This window comes from Bos mutus, chromosome 11 (genome assembly GCF_027580195.1).
Source record: "Bos mutus isolate GX-2022 chromosome 11, NWIPB_WYAK_1.1, whole genome shotgun sequence".
NCBI lineage: Eukaryota > Metazoa > Chordata > Mammalia > Artiodactyla > Bovidae > Bos > Bos mutus.
The window spans coordinates 32595183-32614677 of NC_091627.1; the positions used below are offsets into that span (position 1 = coordinate 32595183).

At 48.1% G+C, this 19495-nt stretch overlaps 1 protein-coding gene across 3 annotated transcripts in view; it reads left to right on the forward strand.

The window, feature by feature from the left end:
* The window catches only part of EFR3B (EFR3 homolog B), a 98040-nt gene that overhangs the window by 58003 nt on the left and 20542 nt on the right, over positions 1 to 19495 (forward strand). The window contains exons 5-10 of one of the 3 annotated variants that reach the window (XM_070379219.1): positions 7050 to 7171; positions 15529 to 15678; positions 17132 to 17266; positions 17709 to 17787; positions 18516 to 18651; positions 18928 to 19089. In XM_070379219.1, coding sequence (XP_070235320.1) covers positions 7050 to 7171; positions 15529 to 15678; positions 17132 to 17266; positions 17709 to 17787; positions 18516 to 18651; positions 18928 to 19089 — 784 coding nt within the window. The remainder of the gene's footprint in view (positions 1 to 7049; positions 7172 to 15528; positions 15679 to 17131; positions 17267 to 17708; positions 17788 to 18515; positions 18652 to 18927; positions 19090 to 19495) is intronic. The other 2 variants (XM_070379220.1, XM_070379221.1) reach the window with 2 other exon arrangements.

The following is a 19495-nucleotide window of genomic DNA, read 5'->3' on the forward strand; positions in this document are numbered from 1 at the left end:
TAAGAGGGAGGCAGGAGGATCAGAGTCAGACAGTAGATCAGGAATAGAGAGAAAGAAATTTGAAGATGCTCCTCTGCTGCCCATGAAGATGGTGGAAGGGGACTATGAGCCAAAGAATGTGGGTGGCTTCTGGAAGCCAGGAAAGTCAAGGAAACAGATGCTCTCCTGGAAGCGTCCAGAAGGAATGAAACCCTGCAGACCCATTTGAGACTTTTTTTTTTAATTTATTTTTATTTTTGGCTGTATTGGGTCTTCAGTGCTGCGTGCAGGCTCTCTCTAGTTGCGGCAAGTGGGGCCTACTCTCTAGTTGCTGTGCTCGGGCTTCTCACTGTGTCGGCTCCCCTGGTTGCAGAGCACAGGCTCTAAGGCGCACTGGCTCAGTAGTCATTGCACACTGGCGTAGTTGCCCTGTGGCATGTGGGATCTTCCTGGACCAGGGATCTAACCTGAGTTAAGGTGGATTCTTAAACACTGGACCACTAGGGAAGCCCCCATTTTAGACTTCTGACCTCCAGAACTGTAAAGTAATAAATTTGTGTTGCATTAGGCCACTAAATCGTGGTATTTATTACAGCACTAAATTATTACGGCAGCAATAGGAAACTAATACAGTTTCCTTCAGTGATTCTTTTCTTCCACGTCGTCCTGAAATGTCTGTGGTCTCCAAGGTTACTGCTATATCCTCTTCTCTGTGTGCTCCCTCTGGACAATGTAATCAATTCTTGTGGTTTTAACTGTCACCTATAGACTAGAAATTCTCTTGTCTCCCACACCAGGGTAGAAATCAGCACTGCTAAAAACCAGCAGGCTAGAAGTGGGTTCCATGAAGGGAGGTGGGGGCAGAACTGTGATGCTGGGGGAACGGCTCAGGTCACAGGGGTCAGCCCAAGCAAATGATGGGGGTTTCAGAGCAGAAGCAGCCTGGGCTTCCCTGGGTCTGTACTTCCCGAGTGTAGGCCTTGGAGGCTGGCTAGCACATGGGGCAACTTGGGACCAGAGAGGTCACCTTTTCGGGCAGCAACACTGGGCTTTCCCAGGAGTTTTTAAAACCACCGTCAGTTTTGCAAAGAATCTTGAAGGAGGAAAGCTGTACTATGGGTAGACAGGGGAGGGTGTCCTAGGGCTTCCCAAGTGGTGTTAGTGGTAAAGAACCTACCTGCCAATTCAGGAGATGTAAGAGACATGAGTTCAATCCCTAGGTCGGGAAGATCCCCTGGAGAAGGAAATGGCTACCCACTCCAGTATTTTTGCCTGGAGAATCCCATGAACAGAGGAGCCTGGTGGGACAGTCCACAGGGTCACAAAGAGTTAGACACGAATGCAGTGACTTAGCACACATGCACACAGGAGAGGGTGTCCTAGGTGGAGGGACTCACCTTGGCCAGCAGTCAGGCAATTTGCAGGGCACCAACATGTCACAGTAGGACTGTTCCTTTGGCTTTAAGGAAAACTTCTCCCAGGACTAGCTATAAACAAAAGCAAATGGGAGAATGGATAGGGGATGTTAAAATCAAACTGTGTGGTTCTACTGGGTATATACCCTGAGGAAACCATAATTGAAAAAGACCCATCTACCTCAATGTTCAATGAAGCACTATTTGCAATAGCTAGGACATGGAAGCAACCTAGATGTCCATTGACAGATGAATGGGTAAGGAAGTTGTGGTACATATACACAGTGGAATATTACTCAGCTATAAAAAGGAATGCATTTGAGTCAGTTCTAATGAGGGGGATGAACCTGGAGCCTATTCTACAGAGTGAAGGAAGTCAGAAAGAGAAAGACAAATATTATATATTAATATGTATATATATATATATGGAATCTAGAAAGATAGTACTGATGATCCTACTCACAGGGCAGCAAAGGAAACACAGACATAAAGAACAGACTTTTGGACACAGTGGGAGAAGAGTGTGGGATGATTTGAGAAAATAGCACTGAAACATACGCATCACCATGTGTAAAATAGATAGCCAGTGGGAGTTCGCTATATGACGCAGGGAACCCAAAGCTGGTGCTCTCTGACAACCTAGAGGGGTGGGATGCAGGGGGAGATTGGTAGGGGGTTCAAGAGGGATGGGACATATATATACCTATGGCCAATTCATATTGACGTATGGCTGAAACCATCACAATATTGTAAAGTAATTAGCCTCTAATTTAAAAAAAGGAAAGTGAGGTTTATGAGATCTTTTCCAACTAGGGTTCATCTTAGTGCAGCAGAACAACTTTCTTCTTATGAAGGTGAACAGAGGAAAAGGCCTGCAGTCCTAGATCCACCAAAGAGTTGGGGTTTCTCTATACCCAGTATTTTAAACCATGGTTCTGTTGTTGACAGCAGGAAATTGTGTGGCTCAGAATAGCCAACTACAGAAGAGAGGAGACTGGCTTGTGCTTGGAGAGACTTGGCTAGCGCCGAAGTAAGGCCAACCAGCAGCTAGCTCAGCTTGCATTTTACAGTCCCAGGGAGGGCTGGTTTTGCAATGTCAATATTTGGAGTTTGCTTTCTCTCTATTGACCCAACCCCTTAGTAACTCTCAGTTTTCATTCAACTGTGGCTCTTTCCTGCCTGTGCCAGAGGGTGGGTGAGCAACTCCTGCAAGCATAGCACCCTTTGTTGTGTATGAAGAGCTGAAACTTTGATCATGAAAGGGTGGCTCTAGCAGTGCCCATGGCCTTTAAAGTGTCACATCTTCACAGTCTCCAGTTTGTTGCTATGGAGACCTTCCTCATCATGACAATGTCTTTAAAAAATAAAACAAAAAACCCTACATTATTATTTCACAATCTTATGCATTAGATAAGTAGCATTTTAATGTAAGCCATTCTTAAGGTATGAACTAGCGGTGATCAGCATGAAGTAGACAGGAAGTTCCGGCTGTTTCAGGCATTTAAAAACATTAGTGGGTCACACAAGTACAGGGGCCCGGTGAACCACGATTACCAAAGTTTCCATTTTGGCCTCCTCTCATCAGCCCTGGAGGACTCAGGAGCAGCTTAAGGTGGGCTCTCTTGGAGCAGTAGCCATGGGGATACTCAGGCCAGCATTCCCTGACCACGTCATCTCTGTTGTCCAACTTTCAGACTCAGGTAAGGGAAGCTCCTCCTATCAGGCTACCAAACCAAAGGTTCCCAAGGATGCTCAGAGATCCTGGTACCAAAAAGTGGCTGTTTTATTAGCCCTCATGCCACTCAAAATATAATAAATGGGGCTCACACCCTGAGGATGGCATCAAGTACAGTCTCGTCCCCAGATCTTGTAACAGAGCAAGAATCTTAGAGACTGAGGCAATGGAATAATCAGCCTGAGCTGGGAGGCTGTAGCCTCCTGGGAAGTTCTGGGCCTCAGAGACAGAGACACTTGCTCCTTGGAAGAAAAGCTATGACAAACCTAGACAGTGTATTAAAGAGCAGAGACATCACTTTGCCAACAAAGGTCCATATAGTCAAAGTTTTCCCAGTAGTCATGTACGGATGTGAGAGTTGGACCATAAAGAAAGCTGAGCACCGAAGAATTGATGCTTTTGAACTGTGATGCTGGAGAAGATTCTTGGGAGTCCCTTGGACTGTAAGGAGATCCAACCAGTCTATCCTAAAGGAAATCAACCCTGAATATTCACTGAGAGGACTGATGCTGAAGCTGAGGCTCCAATACTTTGGCCACCTGATGCAAAGAACCGACTCATTAGAAAAGACCCTGATGCTGGGAAAGATTGAGAGCATGAGGAGAAGGGGACGACAGCGGATGAGAATGTTGGATGGCATCACCGACTCAGTGGACATGAGTTTGAGCAAACTCCAGGAGATAGTGAAGGACAGGGAAGCCTGGCGTGCTGCAGTCCACGGGGTCGCAGAGAGTCAGACACGACTGAGCAACTGAACAACAAAGGTCCCCCACCTGGGCTTCCCAGGTGGTGCTAGTGGTAAAGAACCCACCTGCCAACGCAGGAGACACAAGAAATGGGAGCCTGATACCTGGGTTGGGAGGATCCCCTGGAGAAGGTAGTGACAACCCGCTCCAGTATTCTTGCCTGGAGAATCCCTGTGGACAGAGGAGCCTGGTGTACTACAGCCCATGGGGTCGCAGAGTTGGACACGACTGAAGTGACTTGGTTTACACAAGGTCCTCTCCAGCAGTGTCATTCTCTGCCCGTTCCCCCTGACAGCTGCCCCCATCCCCAAAGCAACAGTCCTGGGTCATTTGGTCTGAGGCACTAGAGGAAGCCAGGATCAAGAGCAAAGCTGGAGGTTTTCTGGGCAGAGCTCTGCTGGAGAGACCTGCAGTGAGGCCTCTGTGTTGATACCCGGGTTTTTCCTGCAGGACCCTGGGCAGTTATGTAACATTTGTGGGTCTGGGTCTCTTTGTCTTCAAAGTGAGAATAATAATCTCTCTCTAAATTAGAGTCATTTTACGAAATGAAATAGCTGATGCATATAAAATGCTTAGGGTAGTACCTGATACATGTATGTTCTAAACATCATTGCTATTAGCGCATCGACTCCCACACCAGTGACCATGAAGTCTGGTTATTCATTCTCCTGATATATATTTGGATCTACACAGTCAATATATATTTAGGACCAGGTCTTTTTTTTTTTAAGTTATTATTATTTTTTTAAATTTTGGCTGTGCTGGGTCTTCATTGCGCTGCTCAGGGTTTTCCTGTTGCGGAGCTCGGGCTCTGAAGTGCACAGGCTCAGTGGTTGCTTGCAGGTGGGCTAGTTGCTCCAGGGCATGTGGGATCTTAGTTCCCCAACCAGGGAGCAAACCAGTGTCCCCTGCACTGGAAGCCGAATTCTTAACCACTGGACCACCAGGAAAGTCTCAGGGACCTAGTCTTCCTTTAACAATTTCTCCTTCTTTATTACTGGCCTCTTTTCTTCTTCAGTCTTAATTATTTTCAAAGGCACACACTCTTGCATACACAGTCTTATCTTAAACTGCCTTATCATATTTGAAGTAGATGGAGGATCAGTAAAAGAAAGAACCATAATAAATGAAGACTGGGCTGCTTATTCCTCACATGGAAAGACCAAGACATAAGAGGAGACAAATGTCTCACTCAGAGGTCCTCCTACCAGTTAGAGGCAGATCTGTAATTAGAACCACATAGCTGCATGCCTCCTCTCACTTGATGGACCAAGCCAGGCTTCTGATTTGGGGAGTGAAGCCTGGGACCATCTCCATGGTGGTTAAGAGCAGCGATGCACTCGTATTTAGCTCCAACCTCTGTATCAACTCTGGTAGCTCAGCTGGCAAAGAATCTGCCTGCAATGCAGGAGAAAGAAAGAAAGTAAAGTGGCTCAGTCGTGTCCGACTCTTTGCGACTCCATGGACTGTAGCCTACCAGACTCCTCCGTCCATAGGATTCTCCAGGCAAGAATACTGGAGTGGGTTGCCATTTCCTTCTCTAGGGGATCTTCTCAACCCAGGGACTGAACCCAGGTCTCCCACATTACAGGCAGACAGTTTACCCTCTGAGCCACCAGGACCCGGTTCAATTCCTGGGTCAGGAAGATCCACTAGAGAAGGGATAGGCTACCCACTCCAGTATTCTTGTGCTTCCCTGGTAGCTCAGCTGGTAAAGAATCTGCCCACAATGTCGGAGACCTGGGTTGCATCCCTGGGTTGGGAAGATCCCCTGGAGAAGGAATTGGCTACCCACTCCAGTATTCTGGCCTGGAGAATGCCGTGGACCATACAGTCACAAAAAGTCAGACATAACTGAGCGACTTTCCCTCACTCTGTATCAGCCTGACTTTGTGTTCTAGCCTGCAGGGTTTAGGAAGATCACTTAGCCAAACAGCAGCTTTATCATTGTTTCTGGAACTCCTGAACTTAAGTTGAATCGATGATCTTGTGATCACATGGATTACTTCTTCTGCATTACCACATCAATAAATCAAGCAATATCATTTGGATTTATTGCTAATAGCAGAATAATCACTTCCAAATACATATATACATTTTAGATGTATCTTTGAAGGAAAGATTTCCTTATTTGCTTTGCATGTTGAGATATTTGAGTCAGCAGAAAATAAATGCGTATTTATTATTGCAAGAACAAAACACCATAATAATTAAGAAGGCTTGTGCGTTGCTAATTTTCATCCCCAAAAGAGTTATTACCAACTTTTAAGTATTTAAATGGGGAAAACAGGTTGACGATACTGAATATTGTGAGAATGTACTAACTAGATAATTTTAGTAATAACAGTATGTCCTTTTTGAACCAACAAAGGTTTGTAAAAATTGAATAATAGTACAAGGCAGAATAATGGAGAATATAGTCTAAATCAAATCTGTTTAGAGTTGTTTGTGGTACTTAGCAAAATAAGCTGTAAGAATTATATTTCATTTTGGGTAATTTAACTCCACTCAGTCTGTGACTCTCGCTTCTCTCTGGGGCTCAGTAGAAATCAAGTCCCTATTTAGAACTGCAAATTCGCAGCACGGCGATGGCAGAAGGGATCTAGCAGCTGAGAATGCTGAGCAAGATTTAATGAACTGAAATGGCACACCTTCGACACGCACTCAAAATTTTCATAATAAAACGTAGTTACGGTTTCTAATCAAAGTTCAGATTTGCCCTGGTTTCCCAGAATGTCTTCTAGAGTGGTGCTCTATAAGCTTTAGGATTGGCTTTTGCTCAGTTGCAGCTTTGCTCCACAAAGCCTCTCAGCCTGTGTGTTTTGGGCAGCTCTGGACGTTAATGGGAACAGGAGTTTAAGTGACGGAGCTCCCCTTTTCTCTTCCATTCTCTGCTCACCTAGCAGGGAAGGGCCAGGGATTCCTGTCTCATGTAGACAAGAAAGGGGAGCAGAATTTGGCACTCAGATCTCCAGAATCTGGTTCTCAAATCTCACAGTGTGCTCTGGGAAGCAGACTAGAGCTGGATCCAGGGGTGTGTGTGTTTCCCGAGATGTGTTATCCTGTGGCTTTCCTATGGCAAAGGGTTTGGGGACACCAAGTGCCAGAGCCCAAAGGTGGGGAGCATGGCTGGTCACCTTCCTGTCATTTCTCCCTCTCCCCTCCCACACACAGTTTGTGAAGTTCGCCAACATTGAGGAGGACACCCCGTCCTACCATCGGAGCTACGATTTCTTCGTGTCTCGCTTCAGTGAGATGTGCCACTCCAGCCACGAGGACTTGGAGATCAAGACTAAGTGAGTATGAGGCAGGAGCATCAGTGGGTCCCCAGAGCTCCCAGCCCGGACTGCGTGTCTAATTTTACTGCATTTACCACAGCTCTGGTGTTGTTGGCAGGGAAAATGTTCCCAGTGGGACTTAGGCGAGTGCATGGGCAGAGTTGTGCTCCCAGTACCTGCTTTCTAAAGGAATAGCCTCAAGGGACAGAATACAGAGTGAGGTGTAAGGTCATGGTCCTCTGAGCCCAATCTGAGAGCCAGCCACTCACACACACACACACACACACAAACACCCATGCTCTCTTTTGTTCAGAAGTGCATGCACTTACACACCCCAGAAATATTCCCACTTACCACTCTCCATCAAAATAGTATGTTAGTGTTAGTCACTTAGTAGTGTCTGACTCTTTGCAACCCTATGGATTGTAACCTGCCAGGTTCCTCTGTCCGTTGGATTCTCCAAGCAAGAATACTGAAATGGGTTGCCATTCCTTTTTTCAGGGGATCTTCCTGACCCAGGGATTGAATCTGGGTCTCCTGCAATGCAGGCGGATTCTTTACTGTCTGAGCCACTAGGGAAGCCCACAAATATACACCCAAAAATAAAAAGCCAAAGTCCTCACATTGGCCAATCCCTGCTGCCCTCCTGACTTCATCTCATCCCGTCTCCTACTGCACATTCCCCTTCAGCCACACAGGCTTCCCTGCTGCCTTGGAAACACACCAGGGACATTCCTGCCACAGGGCCTTTGCACTGTCTGTTCTTCTGCCTGAAATGCTTCTTGTGTGGATCTGTACAGCTCACTCCTTCACCTCTTCCAGGCTTTGCTCAAATATCCCCTTGTCAACAACGTCTTCCCCTGAAAATTCCCACGTACCCCATCCCTTTCTCCCTCACCCTGCTCTGTTTTTATTTTCCCTTCAAACATGTTTCATCATTTGCATATGTCTCTCATTCATTGTCTATCTCTCCCCACTAGAATGTCAGCTCTGTGAGGTCAGGAATCAGTTTCATTCACTGAAGCATGCCAAGTGCCCGGAGAGCAGAAGGCACTCAAGAAATACTTGTTGAATAAGTGAATGAAGGAGTAAGTGCTTCTCAGATGAACATCTTAAATGACAGAGCACACTTTTACACACACACACGCACACACACTCACACAAAAATACTTCACTCACAGAAATAGACTTGTTGACATAGAAATTAAATCCCTTAAATAACATCACAGAGAAATTCACACAAATATAGGCTGACACAGATAGACAAATCACGACACAGCATCAGGCCGATGAAGCAGTACGTTGGTGCTTTGTGCCAAGCATCGTCCTTGGAACTGAGAGGTGCAAAGGATGAAAAGTAAACCCCTGCCTATGAAGAGTACGTATCACGTCTGGGAGGTGATATGAAACCAAGGAAAAGGAAGAGGGAGGAAGGAAAAGGGCTGAGCCATTCATCTGACAAAGCTTCAGGAGTCGGAGGAGGCAGGGGCTGGGAGGCTGAGGCTGGGTGGCCAACACGCCCACAGGAGAGCAGTTCTCCATGGCTTTTTTCCGGAACTCAGCTGCTGGCTCCTTCCTGCATCATGTCAGCACCCCAAGGGACCCGGAGTGCCAGATGATGTGTGATGGCAGGGTCAGGGAGCCCCGTGTGCCCTTAATGACAGCTTGCAAACCATGGCTGATGTTCTGGGATGGAGGAACATCAGGACGCCAACCCCTCCATCCCCCAGGCTGCCAGTTCCCAAAGCTTCTGAGCCTCAGGACTGCTCTGGGGCAGGACCCGTGTGACTGGCTGGCAATATCCCGGCTCCCCAGTCTCCCCTCTCTGGAACCAGCCGGGAGGTCCCTGGGGCTGTGCTGCTGCAGTGCCTCTGTGAGGCCGGTGGGGGTCAGGGGAGGAAGGAGTCCCCCTGTTCCCACAGCAGCCAGCTCACTCCAGATGGCTGTGAAGAGACAGAAGCAGGTGAGGAAGAGGCAGAGCGGTAACCAGGTGTGACTGTAAGGGATGCTGATCACACAGGCAGAGCCCTGCTTTGGGAAAGGGAGGGGAGGGGACACTTCTCATGCCGCTCTACACACACACACACACACACACACAATCACATACATGCACACCATCACACTATACACAATTGCATATACAACCACACACATACATACAATGACATCCACACACACAACACAAACCCACGAGTCATTTTGTGTTAGTCACGCAGTCATGTTGGACTCTTTGGGACCCCATGGACTGTAGCCCTCCAGGCTCCTCTGTCCATGGAATTCTCCAGGCAAGAATACTGAGGTGGGTTTCCATGCCCATCTCTAGGGGATCTTCCTGACCCAGGGATTGAACCTGGGTCTCCTGCATGGCAGGCAGATTCTTTACTGTGTGAGCCACCAGGGAAGCCCACACACAATCACACACCCACACACGTACAACCGTGCACATATACACAGTCCACAGGAGGAGGGGAGAAGGCACAGTCACACCATGTCCTGATGGCGTGGACAGCAAAGGAACACTGGGAGAAGGGCGCTGAGGTTTGCTCCTGACAGCTGGGTAGTGCCCTCAGCACCCACAGCCTGGCACCTGCCACCCATGGAAGGGAGGCTGAGGGGTGAGAAGTGATTCTCCCTTCCTCTTGTCTCCCATCCATAACCTCCCTGCATCCCTTCTCCAGGAGCTCACTCCTGGTCCTTTGCAGCCTTTGCAGAGCGCAGAGCTCCCTTCTAAGAACTATCCTTGGGTCTTGTAAATAGGGGTGTGGGGTGTGTGTGTGTGTGTGTGTGTGTGTGTAATCCCCTTGGGTTCACACTCTCTAGGTCCCCTGCATGCAGGCAGACCTCCACTGAGCCCATTACAAGGAGCAGTTAAGAAGCTGCTTCTCCTTCAGGCCCAGTCAGTCAGCACCGGGTGCCATGGAATGAAATGTGTTCATGTGTGTAAGGGATTCTGGGGAAATTGAAAGAGTGAATAAAAATTAATTCATAGTCATGAAGAACGAAACCCTGAGTAGAAAATTTTCCACCTCCCAGGCCTGGTTTCCCTGCCAGCCAGACTCTCTTGGGTGGGACAGGAGTCCAGCATGTCTGGGATTTATTTCTGTACTGCACGAGGGAGAACCTTTAACCTGAAGCCAACAATAGTTTAACAGAACTGTATTCCAGTTAATTTTTTCTCCTGAAAGCCTCAGCTCAGAGTGCTGACTGGGGGTCAGGATGAGAGTAGCTGAGTGTTTGCCCAGGGAATCTGTGTCCATTGCCAGCAGCCTAACTGGTCCTGGGCCAAGGCATCTTGGTGCATTAGGCAAATCCCACTACCCATTTATGTTCTCTGGGTTAAAAAGCTCAGCATAGCACCCTGGTGCGCATGTGCTCAGCCTCTCAGTTGTGTCCGACTCTTTGCAACCCCATGGACTATAGCCCGCCAGGCTCCTCTGTCCGTGGGATTCTCCAGGCAAGAATACTGGAGTGGGTAGCCATTCCCTTCTCCAGGGCATCTTCCCGACCCAGGGATTGAACCTTGGCAACAGCACTTAAAACCGAAGTTGAAGTTACAAATGGCAACTAAATGTTTAGAAAAACGGCTCAACTCCAATAAGGGGTACAGGAGTTGAAATGGCTATAAGATGTGAGGATTTTTCTGAGCTACAAAGTTAGAGCAGTTGTTTAAAATGAAATCCCCAGTGCTGAGGCAGAAACGGTGAGGACAGCCATCTCCTGCAGCTTGTGCGATGGGGGTGGGGGAGGAATCTGGCAAAACTGGGAGCCTTTTATTTCTTATCTTTAGACTCAGTAATTCCATTCACAGCGATGATTTGGAATGTAGTAAAGTCGGACTTGGCTTAGCAACTCCAACTGTGCAATTCAACAACAACAAAGTACTTTATATAAGGATGTCCACTGTAGCATTATTACAGAAGCAAATTTACAAACAACCAATGACCAATAGGAGACTAGTTTAGAAAGTTCTTATAACAGTGTATCAAGTAACCATTCAACATGTTTGTGAGTTTATGATATAGGAAAATGCTTGTAATAGAATGCTATGGGTGAAAAAAGCCAATACAAATTAGATATGCAGCAGGTTCTTTATTCTATTACATATTATACACAGAAGAAAAGCAGGACACCAAAATGCCAGTGATAATTATCTTTAAGTGGTGATGGCGGGGGATAAATCATCTTTGCACTTTTCTATAATTAGCATGTATTATGTTATAATCTGGAGAAGTCAATGGCACCCCACTCCAGTACTTTTGCCTGGAAAATCCCATGGACGGAGGAGCCTGGTAGGCTGCAGTCCATGGGGTCGCAAAGAGTCAGACACGACTGAGCAACTTGACTTTCACTTTTCACTTTCATGCACTGGAGAAGGAAATGGCAACCCACTCCAGTGTTCTTGCCTGGAGAATCCCAGGGATGGGAGAGCCTGGTTGGCTGCTGTCTATGGGGTCGCACAGAGTCGGACATGACTGAAGTGACTTAGCAGCAGCAGCAGCAGCATGTTATAATCAGAAAAAGGTTTGGTTAAAAAAAGGAACCTCAGGATGAAATAAACAGCCAGGAAAAAGGGCCCCCCTTGCAGAGCCGTCCTGTCACCTGGGTCAGCACAGTGGATACTCAGTTCAGTGCAGTTCAGTTGCTCAGTCATGTCCAACTCTTAGCGATCCCATGGACTGCAGCACACCAGGCTTCCCTGTTCATCACCACCTCCCGGAGCTTGCTCAAACTCATGTCCATTGAGTCAGTGATGCCATCCAACCATCTATCCTCTGTCATCCCCTTCTCCTCCTGCCTTCAATCTTTCCCAGCATCAGGGTCTTTTCCAGTGAGTCAGTTCTTCGAATCAGGTGACCAAAGTATTGGAGTTTCAGCTTTAGCATCAGTCCTTCCAGTGAATATTCAGGACTGATATCCTTTAGGATTGACCAGTTTGATCTCCTTGCAGTCCAAGGGACTCTCAAGAGTTTTCTCCAACGCCACAGTTCAAAAGCATCAATTCTTTGGCTCTCGGCTTTCTTTATAGTCCAACTCTTCACATCCATACATGACTACTGGGAAAACCATAGCTTTGACTAGATGGACCTTTGTCAGCAAAGTAATATCTCTGCTTTTTAATATGTTGCCTAGGTTGGTCATAGCTTTTCTCCCAAGAAGCAAGCATCTTTTAATTTCATGGCTTCAGTCACCATCTACAGTGAATTTGGAGCAAAAAAAAAATAGTCCTTCACTGTTTCCACTCTTTCCCCATCTATTTGCCATGAAGTGATGGGACTGGATGCCATGATCTTACTCTTCTGAACGTTGGGTTTTAAGCCAACTTTTTCACTCTCCTCTTTCACTTTCATCAAGAGGCTCTTTAGTTCTTTTTCACTTTTTGCCATAAGGGTGGTGTCATCTGCATGTCTGAGGTTATTGATATGTCTCCCAGCAGTCTTGATCCAGCTTGTGCTTCATGCAGCCCAGCATTTCACATGATGTACTCTGAATATAAGTTAAATAAGAAGGGTGACAATATACAGCCTTGATGTACTCCTTTCTCAATTTGGAACCAGTCCATTGTTCCATATCTGGTTCTAACTGTTGCTTCTTGACCTGCACACAGATTTCTCAGGAGGCAGGTAAGGTGGTCTGGTATTCCCATCTCTTGAAGAATTTTCCACAGTTTGTTGTGATCCAAACAGTCAAAGGCTTTGGCACAGTCAATAAAGCAGAAATAGATGTTTTTCTGGAACTCTCTTACTTTTTCCATGATCCAGCAGATGTTGGCAATTTGATCTCTGGTTCCTCTGCCTTTTCTAAATCCAGCTTGAACATCTGGAATTTCACAGTTCACGTACTGTTGAATCCTGGCTTGGGGAATTTGAGCATTACTTTGCTAGTGTGTGAGATGAGTGCAATTGTGTGGTAGTTTGAACATTTTTTAGCATTGCCCTTCTTTGGCATTGGAATGAAAACTGACCTTTTTCGGTCCTGTGACCACTGCTGAGTTTTCTAAATTTGCTGGCATGTTGAGTGCAGCACTTTCACAGCATCATCTTTTAGGATTTGAAATAGCTGAACTGGAATTCCATCACCTCCACTAGCTTTGTTTATAGTGATGTTTCCTAAGGCCCACTTGACTTCACATTCCAGTATGTCTGGCTCTAGGTGCGTGATCACACCATTGTGGTTATCTGGGTCATGAAGATCTTTTTTGTATAGTTCTTCTGTGTATTATTACCACCTCTTAATATTGCCCTGCTTCATTTTGTACTCCAAGGCCAAATTTGCCTGTGACTCCAGGTATCTCTTGATTTCCTACTTTTGCATTCCAGTTCAGTTCAGTTCAGTTGCTCAGTTGTGTTTGACTCTTTGTGACCCCATGAATCACAGCACACCAGGCCTCCCTGTCCATCACCAACTCCCAGAGTTCACTCAAACTCATGTCCATGGAGTCGGTGATGCCATCCAGCCATCTCATCCTCTGTCGTCCCCTTCTCCTCCTGCCCCCAATCCCTCCCAGCATCAGAGTCTTTTCCAATGAGTCAACTCTTCGCATGAGGTGGCCAAAGTACTGGAGTTTCAGCTTCAGCATCATTCCTTCCAAAGAAATCCCAGGGCTGATCTCCTTCAGAATGGACTGGTTGGATCTCCTTGCAGTCCAAGGGACTCTCAAGAATCTTCTCCAACACCACAGTTTAAAAGCATCAGTTCTTCTGTGGGCTCAGCCTTCTTCACAGTCCAACTCTCACATCCATACATGACCACAGGAAAAACCATAGCCTTGACTAGACAAACTTTTGTTCATCTAACAAAGTAATGTCTCTGCTTTTTAATATGCTATCTAGGTTGGTCATAACTTTCCTTCCAAGGAGTGTCTTTTAATTTCATGGCTGCAATCACCACCTGCAGTGATTTTGGAGCCCCAAAAAATAAAGTCTGACACTGTTTCCACTGTTTCCCCATCTATTTCCCATGAAGTGATGGGACTGGATGCCATGATCTTCGTTTTCTGAATGTTGAGCTTTAAGCCAACTTTTTCACTCTCCACTTTCACTTTCATCAAGAGGCTTTTTAGTTCCTCTTCACTTACTGCCATAAGGGTGGTGTCATCTGCATATCTGAGGTGATTGATATTTCTCCCGGCAATCTTGATTCCAGCTTGTGTTTCTTCCAGTCCAGCGTTTCTCATGATGTACTCTGCATATAAGTTAAATAAACAGGGTGACAATATACAGCCTTGATGTACTCCTTTTCCTATTTGGAACCAGTCTGTTGTTCCATGTCCAGTTCTAACTGTTGCTTCCTGACCTGCATACAAATTTCTCAAGAGGCAGATCAGGTGGTCTGGTATTCCCATCTCTTTCAGTTTTTTGCATTCCAGTCCCCTATAATGAAAAGGATATCTTTTTATAACTTTTGCATTCCAGTCCCCTATAATGAAAAGGATATCTTTTTATAACTTTTGCATTCCAGTCCCCTATAATGAAAAGGATATCTTTTTTTGGTGTTAGTTCTAGTCTTGTAGGTCTTCATAGAACTGTTCAACTTCAGTTTCTTCAGCATTACTGGTCGGGGCATAAACTTGGATTACTGTGATATTGAGTGGTTTGCCTTGGAAATGAACAGAGATCATTCTGTTGTTTTTGAGATTGCATCCAAGTACTGAATTTCGGACTCTTATTGACTATGATGGCTACTCCATTGCTTCCCTTGTGGCTCAGCTGGTAAGGAATTCGCCTACAATGGAGACCTGGGTTTGATCCCTGGGTTGGGAAGATCCCCTGAAGAAGGGAAAGGCTACTCACTTCAGTATTCTGGCCTGGAGAATTCCATGGGGTCACAAAGAGTGGGACTTGACTGAGTGACTTTCACTTTCATTGGAGACTGGATCTGTGCAAAAGGGGTCCCCTGTATGCTGTTACTCATGTGTCCTCTGATTTCTCAGCCAGCTTAGTCCCAGCCAAGACCCCCTTGTGCCCGAGAGCCTGACAGCTCTGTGCCTCCTCCTCCAGATCCCTTCCCCCTGTAAGTTGCCCTCAGCCCTATTTTCTGCCTTGTCAGTTCTTGGCAGCCCTTTGGGCTCTTATATCTCAGTCTCAAGGTGGAGAAAACCCAGCTGGGTACTAAGAAGCCTGGAGAAAACTGGCACCCTAGAGATGAAACCTGGGTGGTACAGGGCAAGGGCAGTCTAGGAATCTCCAAGACAAGCTGGAAGACATGGCTTTCAGGCAGCCAGCCAGGAGGCCCAGTCACACAAAGAGTAGAAGGTGGGCTTCCCTCTGCCTTTATGGGCATCTGTAAACCCCTCGCTGTGCTCCCCTCCTTGTCACAGAAGCTGGACTTACCAAGGTTTGCAGATGCCATGGCCCCTGTCTCCCTTTTCTTTACAGAATCCGAATGTCGGGCATCAAAGGTCTACAAGGGGTGGTGAGGAAGACGGTGAATGACGAGCTGCAGGCCAATATCTGGGACCCACAGCACATGGACAAGATCGTGCCGTCGCTGCTTTTCAACCTGCAACACGTGGAGGAGGCAGAGAGGTGAGCAGGCAAGGGAGCGGCTTGCATGGCCACTCTGCAGCCCTCTCAGGGTGCTCGGCAACCATACACCTGGGGCCGGTTGGTAAAACCCAGCTTCAAGGCCAGGGATCTTGGCGTTTGTGGCCTGTTCTGCAGCGCATCCAAAGCTGGTTCCTTGGGAACGTTGGCTCTGGCCTTCTGCCAGCCCTCTGTACCCCTTAAGGTCTGCGTTCCTGAAGGAAAAGCAGGGATGGTGCTGGGCTCCCTGGGGTGAGTGTGTGCTAAACATAAAGAACCAAGAGTTGGATTTCCTCGGTCTTTCAAGAAGCAGCAGAACAAGGAGGTTTTTAAATGCCAAAAGAACCCGATGGTGGGAGTTAGGGCAAGAGGAGAAGCAGGTGGCCGAGGATGAGATGGTTAGATGGCATCACTGACTCAATGGACGTGAGTTTGAGCAAACTCCGGGAGATAGTGAAGGACAGAGGAGCCTAGTGTGCTGCAGTTGATGGTGTTGCAAAGAGTCAGACTGGGCTTAGCAACTGAACAACATGATTCAATTTGCTGAGGAGGGCCCTTCTTCTCCCTCACTTCCTAATGGTGTTTCAGGTCCTTAAAAAATGCCCACCAGCCAGCAGCCACTTGACATGAACTCCAGATATTAGATTTTAATCTGGGAACCCCCAGACATGAATTCATCCTGCTCATGCCACTTGCTCTTCCCCTCTGTGAAATGGGATAGAGAGAAAGGTTCCTGGTGCTGTCCACCTCCGCTGTGCATGACAACCAAGTGAAGATGATCTGAGTTCCCCACTTTCTTTCCATTGATACTGCGTAAATAGAGCTGGTTGGGAAATTTAGTATGCCCTCTGGTGGTGGTTCCTGGAATAGCATTATCTCTGACAAGCTCCTTGGTGGTCTCAGGATGAGGAATCCTGGGACTCCTGACCAGATCTGAGCCCACTCCCTGTGACTCGGGTACCACGAGTCACACCCAAGCCAGCACCCGTTTTTCCCTCCTGAGCCTTTCTTTTTTTCCCTCCTGCTTTTTGCCCACTCTCCTCTCTCCCCTTTGCTTTTGCTTTGTCCAACTCTGCTTGCATCCCTCTCTTCTTATCTCATCTCTTGTCCCTTCCAAAGCCTTGGGGGCGTGGAGATACGTGTGGTCTGCACCTCCCCAGGTCCATGGTGCTCAAAGCACCTTCCTTCCCACAGAGACCCATCAGGCCTGTCCCTAGGGTGTCCAGAAAAAGAACTTTATCCGTCTTCCCACCATCTTCCTCCACTCTGGGCTTCCTTACCCCATTTAACTTCTGAGAGCCTAGCCACCTCCCTGTGACCTCGCACAGCCTACATCAAGTTCCTACTTGTCCTCCTGGGTCTGTTTACATGAGGGAAGCACAGAAAGCCTGCACAAAGCTGACTCTCAGACTGTGCATTCCATCCTTCTTCACCCACGGGCTGTGTGTTTCCGCAGCCGGTCCCCCTCCCCTCTCCAAGCACCAGAGAAGGAGAAAGAGAACCCGGCAGAGCTAGCTGAGAGGTGCCTACGGGAACTGCTGGGCCGGGCTGCCTTTGGCAACATCAAAAACGCCATCAAGCCTGTTCTCATGTGAGTGTTCCCCTTCCTCGCCCCCCGGCCTCCAGCTTTGAACCGTTTCAGGTCCGGCACCTCCTTACTAACTCGGGAGGAGGGGCCTGTCACAGTTGAGGGGCTGCGGCCAAGTTGGTCCCTTCTCTGTGCCCACGTTCTTCTGCACTGTGGCATCGAAAACTACCACGTAGTGGCCAAGCACAGTTTTGGGGAGACGAGTTGGCAGGAGGAGTCCCAAGGCTAAAGGAAGGCACTCGGCTTCATTCCTGAGTCCACAGCCACAGCCCCTGTTCTCAGCTTCTCGTGCTTCTCTCACCGGCACCTGAAAGCCCTTGCTACTTACCTGGAAGCTTCGAGAGGGACTGGGTCTCTCAGGACGGGTTATGTTCCCACCAAGCTTCTCCTCCTCCTTTGCATCACGTGCATTTCATAGTTACTCTCCACGTTTTTTCCCTCACAGCCATCTGGATAATCATTCTCTTTGGGAACCCAAGGTGTTCGCCATCCGTTGCTTTAAAATCATCATGTACTCAATTCAGGTATGATGGTTCTCCAGGTTCATCTTGTCCCCTTGGCCAAGGGTATCCCTGGGAGTAGGATGGTGCACACCTGGAGAAAACCAGCCCCTAGTCGTCTGAACTGGTGCTGCTTGACCTAGTCGTGGAGAAGGACTGGTTTAAAACATTTTATTTCTAATATGTCACAGACTTATACTTTATAAAACACAAAAAGAATTCCTAGAAAAAGTAAGTGAAAACCTCATGCTAAATACAAGCCCACAGACCGTAACTGGCTGCCATGGCTTTGTCAGATTGCTTACTCAACACTTACTTTCAATTTCTGTCCTTAGCTCAATGTAAATGGGCATCAGACAGATCTTGAATTGGCACCAGACCATGGGCCACACTTTGAGCAGCACTGGACTAAACCATGTGACTGCTTGTGGCACTTACTTTAAGATTTGGCACCTGGGGGAAATGAAAAGGAAGACAGTATTTTTAAACTGACTTTTGACCCACTTGAAGTGCAAGGGCCCAGGAAATACGTGGAAATCCAAGTCTTCATTGGGATTTGACTCAGCTCCTTCTTGGACCAAGAAGTGGGGAGAGATTCAGGAAGAGGAGCCAGGGTATCTGGGCGCCACCTCTAGTGCCCGCTAGCTTTGGGACCTCACTTTTTGTCCACACAACTTTGGGTCCTCCTGGAGGGCTCAGAGGCCACGTGGGGGGTTGCTGTTTGGGGACCAGCACGTCTTCCTCCCCCCCAGCCGCAGCACTCCCACCTGGTTATCCAGCAGCTCCTGAGCCACCTGGATGCCAACAGCCGCAGCGCGGCCACGGTGCGAGCGGGCATCGTGGAGGTCCTGTCAGAAGCTGCCGTCATCGCCGCCACCGGCTCTGTGGGTAAGGCGGGATCTTGAGCGGAATGGGGGCTGGAAACCCCCTCAAGGACGAAGAACTGCCCTTAGCGGTGAGCTGTCCCTCCTTCCAGAAAAGGGCAAGGGTAGAGAGGTGTCAGAGCGGTTATCCTCAGGAGGAGAAATCAGCCGGGGAAGGTGGGGGGGGCAGAGGAAGCCCCTGGCTGGAAGTGGGCCTGGGCTTGCCCGGTAAGCCTGGGCAGGGGACAATGAGCCAGGAGTGCCAGCCCCAGATGTCAGGTCTCCCACCTGCTGCGCTCAGGGCCCACGGTGCTGGAGATGTTCAACACTCTGCTGAGGCAGCTGCGGCTCAGTATCGACTACGTTCTGACCGGGAGCTACGACGGGGCCATCAGCCTCGGCACCAAGATCATCAAGGAACACGAAGAGCGCATGTTCCAGGAGGCAGTCATCAAGACCATAGGTGGGCCCCGGGAGAGGTGGGGCCCGGGAGGGCTCCCGGGCCAGACCTGCTGAAGGAGGGGCAGATGGGCGATCCCCATTCCCCCAAGGATGTTAGTCCCTGGTGTTGTAGGTTTGTCATCCACTCAACGTTGCGTTAGGGCTTCCCTGGTAGCTCAGCTGGTAAAGAATCCGCCTACAATGCAGGAGACCTGGGTTCGATCCCTGGGTTGGGGAAGATCCCCTGGAGAAGGTCATGGCAGCCCATTCCAGTATTCTTGCCTGGAGAATCCCCATGGACAGAGGAGCCTGGAGGGCTGCCGTCCACGGGGTCGAAAAGAGTCAGACACAGCTGAGCGACTAAGCACGCATACTCGCACTTCGTGTTAATGCGCGGACACTGGAAGAAGTGGAGTTAGCCCACAGTG